Here is a 17765-nt window from a genome sequence, read left to right as displayed (position 1 = left end):
CTCAAATTCTATAAATGTCTAAGTCAAACATTAACATTGTACGAGTAATCTCTAATGTTTCCTTCATCTTTTCCATCCTTCTCGCACAGGTCCGCGTGGTGCCACCGTCATTCCTGGAGCACCTGAACAAGCTCGGCGACAAACAGAAGGCGCCGGTTTTCGTCGTGTACCCGAACTACGTCCTACCGGACCTGGGCTTCCTCAAATCGCAGAACGATGTGGTCATTTCGCCGCTCTCGTTCAAGGAGAACTTTGCCTCGCGGTCACATCTCCGCAAGTCGCGTCCCGTGTCGATGAACGACATCGAGAACCTCAAGGCCAAGGAGTACAAGCACGTGCTGGACTGGAAGTCGTTGATCACGCTGCTGCCGCAGGAATACCGCAAGCTACTGAGGAACGTCCCGGAGGCGAATGCTTGCAGCGTGGCGGAGGAAAACGCTCCGCAGAAGCCACTGTTCTGTATGACTCCGCCCTTGCGGAGAGGTCGGGGCGTTACCTGTGATTGCGTGAACATTCTCAACACGCAGACCTACAATAGCTCCAGTTCCGGAGGAAGTTCTAGTCAGCCGCCCAGTTCGGGCTATCGCGGATCGTCTACGATGTTAACGGATTCCGAGATGGACCTGTTGGGACCGAGCGGAAGCGGCAATAACCTCTACGTCTACCAGTACGACAGCCCGGCAGAAGTGACATCCGCGGAAAGGCCACCATCGGGACGGGTCGCCCCTAAGGGTATCCTCAGGAGAACTTCCGTTCAGAGGACTTCAGCCAAGGCCAAGCGCAATAGCATGTTTGAGGCGGATCACAAATCCGGCCAGAGTATGGAAAAACGACGGTCCCTACAGGAACCGTGCTGCAATTTCTCGGAGGAAAATTTGATCTTGGAGGATTCGATTAACGAAATCCCGGATAGCGGTACTCGTAAAGTGAACAACTCCCCCAACATGTCCCAGCATCAAGCTCGTCTTCCCAATACTCCCAAACTACCATCGGCCGACGATTATCATCGGTTGAACAAACTTAACGAAATGAATGATCTCGAACTGAACAAAGCTGTCAGCAGCAAACTGAACCGGGCTCAGCAGCAGCAAAGCCTGGAAGATGACCTAGAAGCCCGCATGCGTGCCGAGCACTTCCTTTCCAACGTCCCGAAATCGGAACTGAAACATTACGCCGAGCTGGCCCACTTCCTGGAAGCGACCACCGGGGAAAGTACCACCGTAGCACAGTCGGAAGAGGTGTACGACCGCCAAAGGCTAAGGCACGAAGTCAGCCGCGCTTTGGCTCAACGGAAAAATGTATCCTTCAATCAACCTCCAGCCCCAGGTCCGGTCAACACCACTCCCGTCCGCCAGCAAGCTCACCTGCTCCGGCCAACGGAGATCAAGTTCACGACTCCTCCGAACTCGCCGAACATGTCCGTTACGATGGCACAGAAACCACCGGCGAAGCCAACTCCGTCGGCGGTGCAGTCCCCCTCCGGATTGGCCACCGAGCGAGAGAAGCAGGACAAGATCCAATCCAATCGCTTCAAGCGCCTGCAGATCCAGTGGGAACTACTGAGCAAGGAAGGCCAACAGCTGAAGCAGGAGCTGCAGCAACCGCGGAGCGGTGGCAACACCCCCACTGGGTGTGCGATGAAGTCTCGCATTCCTCGGCCCGTCAGCTACCCGACGACACGGTGAGTTACGAGCCATTTCTACAATTTCTAGCTCATTTCTAACAATCTTCCCAATACTTTCACAGGGCGAATTCGGATCCCATGGTGAGCAAAACTTTGAGGTCACCGAGCCGAATTGTACCGCCCAAGCGGTACAATGCCGGATCGTTGGGAACGGTAGCGGCGATTGGTCAACATGTGACGTCTCCGCCCACGCCGGCTCCACGGACGCCGAACAAGCCGCTGCATACGACGCCAAAGAAGGCCGCCACCGTCGTTACGCCTAGGTGAGTGTCGAGTTTTTTTGTCCTTCTCATTTTCATACCTATTTAGGATAATAACATCAAGTTCAAGCTAAAACTGAATCAACAACATTAGGTATCTTGTACCGATTTTTCGAACCCTCTAAGCAGAATACCCTCTACGAATGAATGTAATCAGTTTTGTACCTTTTATTTCCGCCCTATTTTGCTTATCCTTTGACAGATACGCGTATTTCGACAACCACTTGTAATCTTCCTCAGTGTCAGTTTGAGTTTGAGTACTCAGTGCTTTGAGTAGTCCGGTCAGCTTCTCAGGAAAGCCGTTTTCGTCCATGATTTTTCATCAAGTTTTGTCGTACGGTGAAGACCTGGTCCGTAATCGACCGACAGTCGATGAACCCGGCTTGATAACTTCCCACGAACTCATTTGTTTTAGGTGACAGACGACGGAATATGATCTGGAATAGCATTTTGTAGGTAGCATCCAAAATGGTGATCGCTCGGAAGTTCTTACATTCCAAATGGTCGGCTTTCTTGTGAATGGGGTAGATTATCCATTCCTTCTACTCCTCCGGTAGCTGTTCGGTTTACCAGATCCTGACTATTAAGCTGGAAGAATACGTTTTATTACATTTTAGATTTCACTTTACTTAAATTACTTACATTTATCGGTTTTAAACATATCTGTCCTCAGTCCCGTAATACCTTCGTTGTACATATCTGTGATAGTAATTTTAGGTTATATTTATATCAATTAGATTTAAGTGGAACTTACTGTGATAGCTAGTTGTAAATTCATAGATTTCAGTTTAACTGCACTTGTTCAACATTTTAGATATATAGGATATATTAGAAAACGCATATAAAGCGCGTTCCTTAGGTTTAACACAACTTCTTTAACCCCGATGTTGCTGATCGGTTGGAAAATTATTAGCAAAGTCACGACTAGGTACACTTTCTTTCTCTCATTCAGCCTGACTCTTCGCCTACATTTTGAAGATTGCGAGGGTAGTTCCGCAGTGCTGCCAGCAACAGGCAGCTTTAACTTCTCTCAGCGTGGAAGTTGACTCATTTCCGTCTTCTGCTGCATTAGCGTAGTCATTCTCTCCGTTGTCGTGGTCTCCCGTGCCTACGTCCTCCACGCCATTCAGGTGCTTGTCGAAGTGCTGCTTCCACCTTTCGATCACCTCACTTCCATCCGTCAAGAGGCTGCATTATTATCCCTGTTTATTGCGGCTTGCGGCACGAAGCCATTGCGGGATTCGTTGAGTTTCTGGTAGAACTTCCATACTTCTTGGGAACGGCACATCAGTTCCATTCCCACGCACTCCGCTTTTTCTTGGCAGCGCTTTTTCGCCGATAGAGGCGGGTCTGCTGTTTCCGCTTCTATTTGTAATTGTAACGTTCCTCGTTCTGCCGGGCTCTTTGCTGCAGCATTACCGCCCGTGCTGCTTCTTCTCCTCCAAAATCCTGAACTTTCTGTCGAACCATCCGTTCCGTCGACTTATTTCCACTTACGTACCCGATGGTGCTCTCGGCTACATTGTTGATGGCTGCTTTTGCTGTACTCCAGCTTAGCTCTGCAGCAGCCTTCTAGAAGGGCTACATCGAGCTCAGCCTCGTCTGATAATGCTTGAGATTTGGCGCGTATGCTGAGGCGACCTCTGGTTGCTTCAGTCGCTCTAGGTTGTACCGTGGCGGTCGCCGGTACCGTACATTGTTAATGACGGAAAGTTTTGGGCGCAGTTTGACCATCTCCATGTAGTGGTCGGAGTCGATGTTGAGGTGCAACGAAAAGGGAGGCTGTGTTGGAAAGGGAGGCAGCGAAATCAATTAATCGTCGACCGTTTCGTTCGTCAGCTGGTGGGCGCTGAACTTTCCCATCATCGGTCTGAATTCCTCCTCCTGACCTACCTGAACGTTTACGTCTCTTATGATGATCTTGACGCCAAAGCTTGGGAAGCGGCCGTACTCGCGTTTGAGATGCGCGTAGTGTGGGGCTGTTAGTACATGTTGATTATGTTGAAGTTGAAGAATCGGCCCTTGGTCCTCAATCTGCACGCACATTCTTCCGTCGATCATCGACCGCCTACCGATCACGCGCCTTTACATATCGTATATCACGATAAAAGCTGGTCCCGGTTTCTGCCATCCAAGCCATTCCGTTTCTGTGTTCGGTACAGGCAAGGGGGCATCCACCCTGCTTGCACAGCCAAGTATTATGAAAATAGCGTTCTTTCGTACCCTGAACTTCTTCCTGCTGCTTACAGTGATGTTTCGCCGGAGCACCGTAGGACCGTAGTCAACCCAGTGCTTCACTTGGCACTACTAGCAGTGTACCAGAAATTAGTCCAAAAATATCAACAGATAAGCTCCTGATCTACTACCAGAATGTTCGTGGGCTGCGAACTAAAATCGATGACCTTTTTGTAGCTGTCGCTGAGGCCCGAGGCTGATCATGACGTTTTGGTACTCATTGGAACTGCCAAAAGGTGGTTGGGGTGTCTTGACAGCAGTTTCGACGCGCTTCTTCAATAGCTTAGACAGTACCTACTTTAGTGAGCACGGCAGTGGAACAGTTATGGGAGAAAATTATGCTGCTCAATCACATTTAGTATCGCGCTCCGTATATTCCTTCGAACCGTAAATCTGATGTGACATAGGGTGCCTGTACCAATTATGGCACTACTTAAGGAAAACTATATCAACAACCACTTCAATTCGATTGGCACTATAACATCAAGAGATAGCAGTGATCTGGTTCTACAGGGGTCTGTGTCATTTGGCATAAAGTCATTTGGCATAAAGCCGTTTGGCATAAGGTCACTTGGCATAAAGACATTTGGCATAACGGTCATTTGGCATAATGGACACTTGGCATAATAAAGAAGGGTGCATTTCGATTATGCCAAATGTCCATTATGCCAAATGACCGTTATGCCAAATGTCTTTATGCCAAGTGACCTTATGCCAAACGACCTTATGCCAAATGACTTTATGCCAAATGTCCCGCTCCCGTTCTACAGTATGGCGATTACAATCAATCAGGCTTGTGTTGGAATATTATGTGTAGAGATGTTCCTACTATCGATGTCCTCAGATCGCAAATGCCAGAGTCATGCTGTGTTCTCTTGGACGGCTTTGATTTGCATGGGCTTGTACAGATTAATAAGATCCTCAATCCAAATTCCAAAATGTTAGACTTGATATTGGTAAACGAAAGTGACTCTATTCCGTTGCTCAGTTTTGGTAACAACAGAGCCTCTAATTAGACTCGACTCAGATCATTCCGCGTTAGAAACATCAGTCAGTATTCCTGTACCCATCATCTACGATGATCTACTGGCATTAGATTTAAGCAAAGCTGATTCCGGCTCAATGGCCCAATCACTAGCTCAAGTTAACTGGCATTTTCTTGATACATGTTCTTGTGTCAACGAAGCGGTTTTCCATTTTACTTAGACTTTGAGTCAAACAATATCTGTTCATGCGCCTTTGAAAAGACTACCTCCCAAGTCAGTGTGGGGTAATGATCGATTTCGGTACCTGAAGCGTTTAAGATCTTAAGTGCTTCGTAACTATTGTGCGTTTAGCACTAAATTGATTTCCGAAAAAACTTCATCGACTTCCGCTGCCTTTCCTATGCGTTAAATATAACGTCGGAAGTAGTGCGCTGTACAGTAAATCTGGTTTTCTATACAGCGCACTACTTCCGACGTTATGTTTAACGCATAGGAAAGGCAGCGGAAGTCGATGAAGTTTTTTCGGAAGTCAATTTAGTGCTAAACGTACAATATACTGCCGCCACTCGCATAACAGTCCCATCTTTGCTGGTTTTCCTATTCATATGGGACTGTTTTGCGAGTGAGGCAGTATAGCAGGGTTAAAAAAGTTTTTACCAAGCGCGCATTCGCTATTGCTAACAACGATTACCGAAATTACAACCGCCATCTCTAAAAATGCTCTACTAAACGCATACAGAACAAACTCCACCGAAGTCCTAAATCATTCTGGTCTTTTGTCAAAACCAAGAGAAATGAGGATGGCTCACCTTCTGAAATCCTTCTTGGAAATAGACGCGCAAGCTCTGCTTACCCCCTGAGAACGTAGGGATGGCTATCAGCAAGCTCAAGTATTCAAACATAGGAGGGCCGGACGGTGTTCCACCCTGCATCTTGAAAAACTGCTCGGACGAGCTTTTCCTACTGCTGACGAAACTGTTTAACCTGTCTCTGTTACAAAATGCATTTCCTGGGCTGTGAAAATCTTTCTATATGTTCCCAGTATACAAATTGCGGAGTACTATTGAATAATCACTTCACTCCGTGCTTGCTCCAAAGTTGTTAAAATAATAATCGACGACGCGTTGTTTTCTTGCTGCAAGTCCTATATTTTTCCGGATCAGCATGGATTTCACCCAAGAAGATCAATTGTAACTAAAATCAACACTACTTCAGTGATATGATTTACTCGTATTATTTTTTTCTGATGGATTCTGTTAGTCACAAATTCTAATCAACTAACTTACCGTCGCATACGGATGCCGAAGGACACTTCTAGCAGTACCGTTTTTTCCTCCGGATGTTGCTGCAGCGTTGAGTAGCTTCAGCAGGTCGCAATTAACCAAGGAAATTGGTATGATCCCTTCCACCATTTCTGGGGTTTTCCTGGCTTAGGGACAGCAACGATCTTTATGGTACGTATTTCCTTAAATAACGAACACGTTTTCCACATGTGGATCATGTCACGGATGATGCTGTCTCGAAGGTCCGGGCTTAGGGTTCGTAGTAGACTGTATGTTATTCCGTCAGGACCAGGTGATAAACCTTTTTTGGATGCCAGAGTCATTTACCTGAACGTGGATGTGATGATGTCGTATGTTGGTAAATAACATGGTGTGTAATCGAGATAGTCCTCCTGGAGAAAGTGTTCGTACAGTAAGACTCTAGCCATCGAGGGATCGTCATGGGTTAGCACGTTGTTGACCTTCTTCTTCCTTCCATTCAGGGATCTCAGCTTCTGTCATACTTCTCTTGATGGTGTTCGGGGGTCGAACTCGTCAAAGCGTTGTTTTAATGTTTCCTTCTTCTTTTTGTTGAAAAACGCCTGCGCTTTCGCTCTATCAGCTGCCTCATCCCTCCATCCCTGTTGAAAATTGCTCTGGTCTCCCGTTTTTCCTGCCAGGCCGATATCTTTAAATGCTCTCTGCACCTTGGCCTGGTTAACAAATGTTGGTGTTCTAGGTTCTATTAGAGAACTTCTGGTTTCAATTGCTGAATGCCTACTTCCTATGCCATAATCGAGAACTTTGATTGTTGTACAATGATACAACTGCGGAGTCACCAATATCAGATTAATAGTAGATGGAACCTTGCTCAATTCAGCCGGAACATAGGTCGGATTACTATCGTTCAGAAGGATTACGTTTTCTTCATTTATTAGTTCAAATAGCGCGTTTCCTTTGTTGTCCGAATGCCTAGGATCCCAGGAGGTAATGGTGGCAATTAAAATCACCACCAACAAGCACCTTGGTGTACTGTGCTAGTTTGCGAAACACGGTTTTGAGGCTGTCCTCTTAGATGCAGGTGAAAAACGTTGTGAGCGACATATATAGATCGATGTTGACTACTTTTCTTGCAATAACTTGCAATAATTTTCGGTAAACTTGGTAGTTCTATCTCGCACGTTTTAATCTTCTTGTCGATGATTGGGACGGCACCTCCATATCTGTCGTCCCTGGAGTTCAGATGTTTTTGTCCAACTCTCTGAAACAAAAGCTACGTCATAATTATCCATTATTAATGTTCAAGTTAGTTCATTTTTATTTCTATTAAGGTTTCTTTTGTATATTTAGTTGTAATAACATTAGCATGTTCTGGGTCATATTTACATACTCTTTGTCGTTCACATTCACAGACCAATCAACCGTGTCCGACCTCTGCTTGTATCTGTCTCTGGATCTGTTCTTGCGTTGTTCCATCGGAGCTTGATAGCCGGCAATTACTGCTCCACCCGCAGTCATTGTACTGCCACAGAGAACAGACATCCAGGCTAGAACAAATTTCATTCGGAAAGTTGTGTAAGGATCTGAATCTTTACTTGAGTAAGGTTGCAAACCAATACACGATGACAACACTAACGCCACCAAACACCATATTGCCACAGTCAGTGGTGAATTGAAACATTTCAAGTGGTGAATTAAATTAGTATGGGAAATTAACCGATTGCAGCGCCACGCTATTGCTACTTGTGTTGCCGATTTCAAATGGCCGTTAAATTCCTTACACAGTTTTGGAACTGGACTTGGATGTCTGTTCTCTGTGGTACTGCCATCCCCGACCGCGCCGATTTGCTGCTGCTGCATTTTCTGCTTCTGTTGTTGCTCAAACTTTCGCACGAACTTCTCGAAGTCATCCACCCGGTATTTGTTTAAGAGGGCCACTCAGTTGTGCTCAGAGAGTAAAAAAAAATCGAAAATTCCAAATGAAATTTGACATTCTCATTGTTTCATGATAATAATATATATATATATATATATATATATATATATATATATATATATATATATATATATATATATATATATATATATATATATATATATATATATATATATATATATATATATATATATATATATATATATATATATATATATATATGATAATACACAAAAATAAAAATTAAAAAAAAAAATGTTTCATGTTGTGCTGCTCTTCTTTTTCTCCTTCATTTTTTTTTCTTTTTGTCCGTGAACACTGTCGATTGCTTCGCAATACATATGTAAGTATACTTACTCAATCGATCGTTTCGTCTTCTGTGGCCGATACTGGTGCATATTAGGGAGCATCCATTTAGTACGTCACGCTAAAAATGGGAATTTTCAACCCCCTCCCCCCTTCGTACGGGTTTTTCCTATCCTTAATACATTGCTTGTCACACTTTTTAGAACCCCCTCCTCCCCCCACTAAGCGTGACGTACTTTATGGATACCCCTTAGTTGGTTTGCAGTTCCGCTGGTTATTTTGGAATAGCTCTTCGGAATCGTTAGAAACTCGTCGGCGTTTTCAAAGATGTCGTACCGGTTTTGCAATGTGTGATGTTGTTATTTTACTTCCATGTACGTGAAATCATGTCTTCGCCATGATGGTCTCGAAGTGTTCTTCTGGATTTCGTCGATATCCATGTTGGTGTGAACTTCTGCCACAACTCCGGCTGCCGAGGTCCGATACAAAGGTACGCGGAATGTAAGCCTTGTAGTTGTTGTTCTTCAGAAGTGGGTCTGCTTGTTCAACATGAATTTTGTTACGTCTCAGAACTCGAATGTTGGAGATTTTGTTTTTGTAGCCGTTTTGCTTGCTGACCAGTCTTCTGAATCTAAGTTTGTTAATCTGTAACTCTCATTCCCCAAGATATGAGGTTCGGTTTCCAGTTTTCGACTTGATTTCACCATAGCACTTTGCAGTATATATTTCCACAGTGAACAAACATCCAAGTCGAGTTTCAAAACTGTGTAAGGAATTTAACGGTCATTTGAAATGGCAACACAAGTGGCTACTTCGTGATGACGCTGCTAACGCAAAGTTCCCTTGCTGCTGTCAGTGGTGAATATACATTATACAACTTGTCTGTCTAGATATGCATATTAATCACTGACTGTAGCATGCTGCTTAAGTCACGCTAGTGTTCTCAACGCTAAAAAAGTGTAATTCCCTAAACAGCTTTTGAGATAATTTTCTCGAAGCTAGGATGTGTGTTCTCTATGATATTTCCAACAACCATTCTCAAAAAGAAAAAGAACTGTACTTGATTTTAATATTTGAAGATAAAAAAATCGCTTTTCCACTGATTCGGAAATTATTTTCCGAAAAAAAATCAAGATGGCGTCCTAAAAACGTTTTTTTTTTAGACGCCGACAAATAAACCCGTTTATCACGATCAAACTCTACCTGCAGAATGCGATCCTTTAAGAAGTTTGTTTTTATTTTCACCAACCCTTTCTTATTTATCACTCTTGTTTCATTACAGGCCAGCAACACGCACACGGTGAAGAGACTGACCCATAACGGAAACTTGAACCATTACGTTAACCTACTATTTTTTTGGTTTTTCTCCCACAATTTTACACTTTTTGTCTTTTTCTCTCTCTGTGTATCTGTCTATGTATCTCTGTTTCATTTCGTTTTTCTCAACGTATCCTCTCCTGATCCGCTGTATTGTATTTTGTGTTCGTCTATCATCGTTTCCCTAACCTCAAACCGATCAATCGACTTAACTACAACCACACAACCCCCACAAAACAGGATACCGGTAGGTTCTGGTCAAACCCAAGGTAAACCACGTCCCTCGTCGAATGCAGCAGTAGCAGCGGCAACAGTGGCAGCAGTGCCATCGAAGGTAACCCCCAAGAAACCCTCGGGTCATATGGCAACCGTCGCCAACAGTAGTCCAAAGGCAACCATCCGGAAACCGGTTAGTGGTAGTAGTAATAGTGGCGGTGCCGCTACCGCCGCTGCCGGAAAACCCAACAAAGGAGTCGTCAAAGTCTGAGAAACTGTAAGTACCATCATGCTTAGTTACTCCCAAGGATTGCTCGTTGTCGGCGTCGTCTTCGTTAGAAGTAATTGTACAGTAGTAGGGATTAAGGTCACTAGGATAAGTCTAAGAGCAAAGTGTGAGAGGTGAAGAAACTGTAAGGTCCGTAAGACTAAAATTCTCCCCTTCTTTCAAAGTGTTGGTAGAACTGAAAAGCGAGTTAAAAGTGTGTAAAACTGTATACAACTCAAGTAACTTTGTATGTATAAAATTAGTTGAAAATATCAAAGAGAAGTGAACAAATCGTACTGAATCGCGAGAGAGCATAACGAGCGCGAAGAATAACAATGAAAAAAAGAACAAAACACTAGAACACTGTAAACTGAAAGCACCCTAATTTTTGGATTGATGTATGTTTTTTCGCGATAGCGAAAAAAAAAAGCAAACAAGATGTGAATATTTTTTGGTTGAACCTACTAGCGCTTACGTTACGGCGGCAGTTTACAGTTATTTCCCTAGCGATAGCCGCCTAAATTATTTTTTTAAATCTAAAAATAACATACACACTGATAAAAACTTATTCAACTCCGTCGCTTACCGCAAGCGTAACGGTTGATCGTAGTAAGCTGTGCATATAGTCTCGCTCTCCCTCTCTTGTAAAAGTGTATAAAATCAAGCAAGCTTACCAACACACATGCATAATCACGCTATAGGGAAAAAAGTTGTTACAAAAACAGATACAAAAAGCTTAAAAACCTATATCGCCAACCATCACCGTTTGGAAGAAGAAGAAGAAGAAGAAAAGATAACCATCGCATATGGATAGAAGAGCAGTAACGCAATATAACGCGCGCGCGTTACGTTTGAATTTCAATCTATACATACATATAGAGTGGCGTAACAGGCAGCATACATACACGCAAAACAACAAAGCTAAGTCATTAGGTTTAAGTATATTACTGCAATCGAAAGTTGTAATGGAGAAGAAGAAGAAGAAGCTGATGAGAGTGAGATATTAGCCAAGGTTAGGGAGCTAGGTAGGAGAGCGCAGGAGAAAAAGTTGGAAAACGGAACCTATCGAATGAAAGTTTGTCTGATTTTAGAAAATCTGATTTTTTCTGTGTTGTTATTGGGCTTTTAGTTTGTTTTTAAAAATCTATTCTTACTTTTAGTTTCTGTAGAGGAACAAAACGACTGGAATTGCGAAATTTGATATCCTATGCTCGAATCTGGATAATACTATTGGCACAGACAAACAGACGTGTCACTTGGAAGAAAATGCGATAAAAATCATCGTCACGCAAACATAATCGCCCAATGCTAATTATGCTGTGGTACGCAAACCTACTGAGTAGATGGCGGTAGTGAGCAAACGTCAAACAGGAGCAAAAACGATGCGAGCGCCATGAGCGAGCGACTTGCGATTTACGGAATATTTGAATAATCCGTTAAAAAGTGAAACGATGGGAAGTAAGTAGAGTGAGACGTCTGTTTGTCTGTGCTATTGGGTTTGAATTGGAATTGCGTTTAATGTGTGCATTTTGACAAAACATCATTTATCGATTGGAACTAAGCACAATTATCTTAATATTTCAGTTTATTCTACCACCAAAAAGTGTTTGATTTCTTCGTGGTTATGAGGTTGTGGTTTGAAAGGTGGAAGGTCGTGATGCAATAATCACCACCATCACTATCAACTAGTTACCTTAAGTGTTTCTTTGGATAACGAGTCTCGAGGTTTCTCACCTCGATATGCGACACCGACTTTTGTCACGTCACTCCATTCGCAGAATGAGCACAAATGCCATTTATGCCAAAACAGCTGTGCTCAGTTTACGAAAGGAGTGACGTGACAAAAGTCGGGGTCGTATATCGAGGTGAGAAATCTCGACTCGAACGAGGTGATTTGATTTACACGGCGAGTCACTTCATTCGAGTCAAGTTTTCTCACCTCGATATACGACTTGGACTTTTGTCACGTAACTCCATTTGCAGAATGAGCACATATGTTAAAATAACCTGTTTTTCCTCGCACGCCCATTCCCCGAAAGTCCTCTGGTATGATCGGGGCGTGTGGATGCAGAAGGTCGATATTTTTGAACTTTGATTACTCAATTAGCGGCCCAAAAATGGCCGTTAGTATGTAGTTATTTTCATTCAAATTGGTGAGATTATTTCATACTACTTTCATACTAGATTAACTTTCTTGTTTTGCTTCAAGATGCTTGTTGAGCTCCTATCGGCCTTTCCTGTTGCGTGATATGGATCAGACGTGCCAGACGTTTCCAGATGGACCACTTCAGAGCGTCGATTCTGGAGCTGTGTTATGTAGTAACAAACTTGTGAGCTGCTTAGTCGTCGTTGCTTTTTCAACTATTTTGTTTCTTCAAACTTCAGTGGTGTTCAGGATGTTCTAGGATGTCCGTAAAACCTCAAATTAGCATAATATCAACATTTTTCCCTAATAAAGGAGTAGATTTGCAATAACCTTGCCGAAGACAAAGTTTACTGAGACACCCTCTGGCCGTAAACAGTTGTTTTTAGATAAATTGGTGAGCTCGTTCCATACTGTTTACTTCCGTCAAAACATCAATTCCCATTTTGTTTTTGAAATTCTTGACTGATACCTAACAACTTGCTAGTATTAAGATCCAATTAGATCAATGAATTTTTTTTGAGCAAAAATATATTTTTTTTGGATTTCTTGCAAGTCGAGGTCGATTAAGCCAAGGTTCGAGATTCTCTCAAAAACATCCGAGAAATCAGACAAGTTCTGAAAGTTTTGCTGCAATCGTTGAGTTTGTTTTTTACCAGAATATCAGAAGTTGACCGTAAAATGACCCACACACGTACACTCGAAGAACTTTCCATCCTTCTCCATGCTACTGGGGAGCATACTTCCGTTTGAAGTTTATCAAATGGTTGCACCATTTGCTTTTGGTTGCTTTATGAGAGTTGGAAAATTGTCGAGAAGTCTTAGGTCTTTTACTGATTGGCTTCTGGAAGCTCTGGGATTTGATAATCCCTTCGAAATTGATGTTAGTTTTGGACAGCAACCAACAACGGGAAGGTTCAAGAATTACGTGATTTATGAAGATTTCATGAAATTATCATAAGCCATAAGGTTTCGTGAGGCAGAGATCCTACAAAAACTTCTACAAAACCATCGAGTCTTCGGAACACAGACAAGAAAAATAATTCAAACTTTTTCCAAAACATTACAGACTGAGGTCTCATGGAATATACCATAGAGTAGCGTAGAACACCCTAAAATATCTCACATTATTATGGAATGTCGAGGTATGGCATGGAGTGTTTAACACTATAGAGAACCACAGAATATCATGGAGTACCGTAGAACATCATGAAGTATGATTAAATATTAAGGAGTGCCAAGGATTATCAATCATATATGTAATTTAAAAATATCGATCTGAAGCTGTGTCCAGAGATCCTTGCTGGCACAATGACTGGTGGTAGTTTGATTACACATTTGGTGTTAAAAATAGATCAATATTTAGTTTAAAACATTCATCTTAGGCTTTCCAACTAGCGGTAAACATATTGTTTGTTATTCTGCACACATTGTTTGTGTTCAATTCTCATTACGAAAAAAAAAAATACTTCCTAACGATCAAACTCCTCCCCGAAATGGGCAAACGAAAAGACGAATGCATTTGTGTAGTTTGTTTTGATCCTCGTACATCGAATTTTAGTTATTCCTTAGAATTTACTTCACACCGAACTCCAGTATGGTATTGAAAGCGGGCAATAGACAAGTGATTCGTATGACTCAGCTCTACCAGAAACCACCCGTTAGAAGTCTCATTTTCGAGTCACTACATCCTTTTGTCTGTTAGCCTCGCCACAGTTGAATGCATACCGAACAGCAGTATAGCAGAGAGTAATGCAATGCAATAGTATCGTACTTGAAGGAAATTCCATTAGATTTAAATCGCTACGCCAATACACACAACTTGAAGCTACTGCGGGCGACCGGGTCGTCGACCGCAGCATTATAGGGTGTGCCATAAAGAAGTCTGAATCCTTTCCGAGGTTTGCTTTTATCGATCCTCCTAGGTTTGTTCGAAACTTGCTTTGATTTCACCATGAAAATTACTATACGGATAATGACGAAAAAATGGGAGTGACTGACGACGAGTTCCAACTCAGAGTGTAAATGTAAGTACCCGGAATGCGACTGTAGCAGAGTAAATTATTAGAACGCGGAGTGCACGTTTTTGCAAAAACCACCGCTTCAGAAATTGTTATGCGCTTCTTTATTTTTGGTTTTGCGTGTATCGTAAACATTTCATGATCATTGAAATCTAAAACGTAAACAAAAAGTGTTTGGCTGTTGAAAGCTTGACGTTTTTGGCGACTTGTGCTTACACCAACTACATTCCCATTCTGTACACACAAAAGTAATGTTTGAAGTTGTAACTCACTGTTTATTCATGACACACTGACGCAAATTTATGAACAAGTAAACACGGTAAATCAAAGCATGAAAGCAGCCTATGTAATTTATACAGAAAACGATCAATTCTCTACTACTAAATGAAAGTATATGTAAAACAGTTGACGGGCAATAGGGGATTATTTACTTTATATCGAACGAAACAAACAATAACCTTAAATGTCTGTTTTGATTTCCAATCCATTGTTTTCTGTGCTATCATCCATATTGTTTTCTTCCAAAACTCACACACACAAAAAAAATCTCGAAACGACCAAAAACTTTCCGAAACAATTCGAAACGCTTTCCAAACAAAAGCTTAAACTTAAAGCTGCTTAATCGAGTGTCAATCAACTTATTTACGCTACCTATTAGCAATTAGTGCAAATTGGATCGCCCAATAGATCACCTTTTCGCATTCGAACAAACAATAAAAGAATCATAATGTATAGCTAATATCATTGTAAACGCCTCAACTCAACACATACACGCTATTGTATAGTATTGTGGAACGCTTTTTGCGATTGTTTGTTTATATATTTTTGAAATCATTTCGCAAGTTTGCTTCAGCAGAAATATTGAAAAACTCCATTCAAATGTGTAATGATTGATTATATAAAGCAAAAAAAGTATATTATTATAGTATATATCTATATACAACAAACAACACGCCCACACTGATACTCACTCACACACAGCAGACAGACAGACACGCAATACACACAACAATAACAAAGGCAAACATATTGCATTATATACACCCCTGGCGGAACATAATGGTTAGACAAAATGGAAAACAAACCAAGAAAAATAATTGCTGAAAAATTAATAAAAACCAAACGGAGATATTATTGTCTATAAAACTGGGCTCCTTATTGAGTTCGAAAGTATCCGAAAGCCGAGATTTGGAACCTTGCTTGGCGGGATGTGTGCTGTGTGTGTGTTTTTGACGCATTCACCACCAGTCCGATCTTTTTGCTGCTTCGCGTTTCATTCAGGTTGTTCTTTGCTTATAAGCAAGACTCGTCGTCAATTCTTTGTCGCAGCTTTGTCAGCGGATTCTAAAGTTTTCGAAAAGAGTTTCGGAACGCGCCTGAAACCTCCTGAATTCCCATTGAATACCCATGAAACGCCTCGGAACACCCCGAAGTTCTTTGAAACTCCCTGCAACACTCCTGAAAACCTTTGCAAACCTCTGAATCTCCTTGGGACGCTCCTGGAACGGCTCTAACCTCACCACCCCATCTCTTACCCCTTAGATCGCTCTCAAAACCCCTTGAGACCACTGGAACGCTCCCGTAACCCTCTGAAAGTCCTTGAAATCCCCTGGGACACCTTTGGAATCCTTCTGAAACCCTTTGAAACGTCCCTGACGCCTCAGAAAACCTTTTGAACCCCTCTCGCTCGATTGCCCCAGAAACCGACTAAAATTCTCTGGAACGCTCCTGCAACTCTTGAAACCTTTGGAAACGTCGCTGACATCGCCTGAAACCCCGTGCGACGCCCTGGAACACTGTTCCAGCATCCTGGTTTTCGTCGTCTAAACAGCATTAATTGTTGTGGTGTCGAAAACCAGTTCATCTGGTGGATTTTCCGGTTCCAGTAGTTGTTGGGACTTCTATTTCAAATTCGTCGATGAGAAGTGCTTCGTCAGTAAGAAGTGCACAAGAGTTGGGTTATTGCGTGAAACACTTGCATCCAAAAACTGTCCAGGAACCCATTCGGTATTATTTCGGCGTACTGTACTCGCGCGGACACCAGACCATCCGGATCGAAGGTTCTTTTGGCCGCTCCGTGTCTTTGGATGTACTGATCATTCTGCTTCTCCTTGGCCAGGGCTGGACGCGAAAAACTCGGCTTCAAACGATTTAGAGTTTTCGGCATTGCCCGTCCTAAAGATAGGTAGGCCGGAGATTTACCATCCGGAGTGTTTCGATTTGGTGTAGACTGGCAAACAGACAGAAATGTCTGATGGGGCAGGAAGGTCATCGTCTTTTCTCCTTCGACAAGTTTCTTCAGTCCTCTCTTAAGAGTGTCGACAAAACGTTTTGCTTGTCCATTCGATTGCTGGCGATATGGCGCCCTCATCAGATGCTGAAACCATTTTCGTCCCATTGTTGGGCTCAAGAGTATGGGGATTGCCATATCTTGCGAAAGTTTATTGCAGATGCTCCAGTTGTTCTATTAACATTGCTCAACAGGGTTTTTGTAACTACACTATCCTAGAAAGGTGTAGTGAAAGCTGATTGGAATTTCATGCAGCTTCCGGTGAGAACCAGGCGAATGATATGCAAGCGAAATTCAAGCCAGATAGGGATATCTGAGTAACTCGAAGGATTCCGCTTACAATTTCTCTAGCTATTTCTGTGGGAATTCCTCACGGAATGTCCTGCATCCAATTCCCTCAGAATTTGTCTTGGGATGTTATTAAGGATTTATTCGAGAGTTTTATTAGGGATTTTTGTTCCAGATATTCCTTCTGGAATTTCTTCAGAACTTTATCCAAGCATTTTTCCGGTGATTCCTTCCGGAATTTACCCACGTATTTATTATACCTTTAGGAATTCCTCCGAAAATTTTTCAAGGGATTCCTCTAGGAATTCCTCAAAATATTTCTCAGAAAATTCCTCCTCCCAGGATTCCTGTAAATTTCTTCGATACTTCCTTTAGGGATCCCGTTGGAAATTCCACTAAGGATTTCTTTGGGAATCCTCCCAGTGATTCCTTCGTGAAGTTCTGTTTTTACGGAAATTCTTCAGGGATCCTTCCAGAGGTTCCAACCGAAATTCTTTCAGGGAGGGAATTGCTTCTGGAATTTCGCCAGGGTGTCCTTCTCTTACTTCATAAG

General features: G+C 42.6%; 1 protein-coding gene across 6 annotated transcripts in view; it reads left to right on the top strand.

Annotated features, from left to right (window-relative positions):
- LOC109409413 (uncharacterized) overlaps positions 1-15780 on the top strand; it is a 193665-nt gene extending 177885 nt beyond the window's left edge. For all 6 annotated transcript variants that reach the window (XM_062845113.1, XM_062845114.1, XM_062845112.1 and 3 more), the window contains 4 exons: positions 90-1681; positions 1747-1947; positions 9952-9969; positions 10227-15780. In XM_062845113.1, coding sequence (XP_062701097.1) covers positions 90-1681; positions 1747-1947; positions 9952-9969; positions 10227-10473 — 2058 coding nt within the window. In that variant the 3' untranslated portion in view covers positions 10474-15780. The remainder of the gene's footprint in view (positions 1-89; positions 1682-1746; positions 1948-9951; positions 9970-10226) is intronic.
- The last annotated feature ends 1985 nt before the right edge of the window (positions 15781-17765 follow it).

This window comes from Aedes albopictus, chromosome 1 (assembly GCF_035046485.1).
Source record: "Aedes albopictus strain Foshan chromosome 1, AalbF5, whole genome shotgun sequence".
Lineage (NCBI taxonomy): Eukaryota > Metazoa > Arthropoda > Insecta > Diptera > Culicidae > Aedes > Aedes albopictus.
Note: the sequence above shows the minus strand (reverse complement) of the source record. Positions and strands in the feature narration are given on the sequence as shown.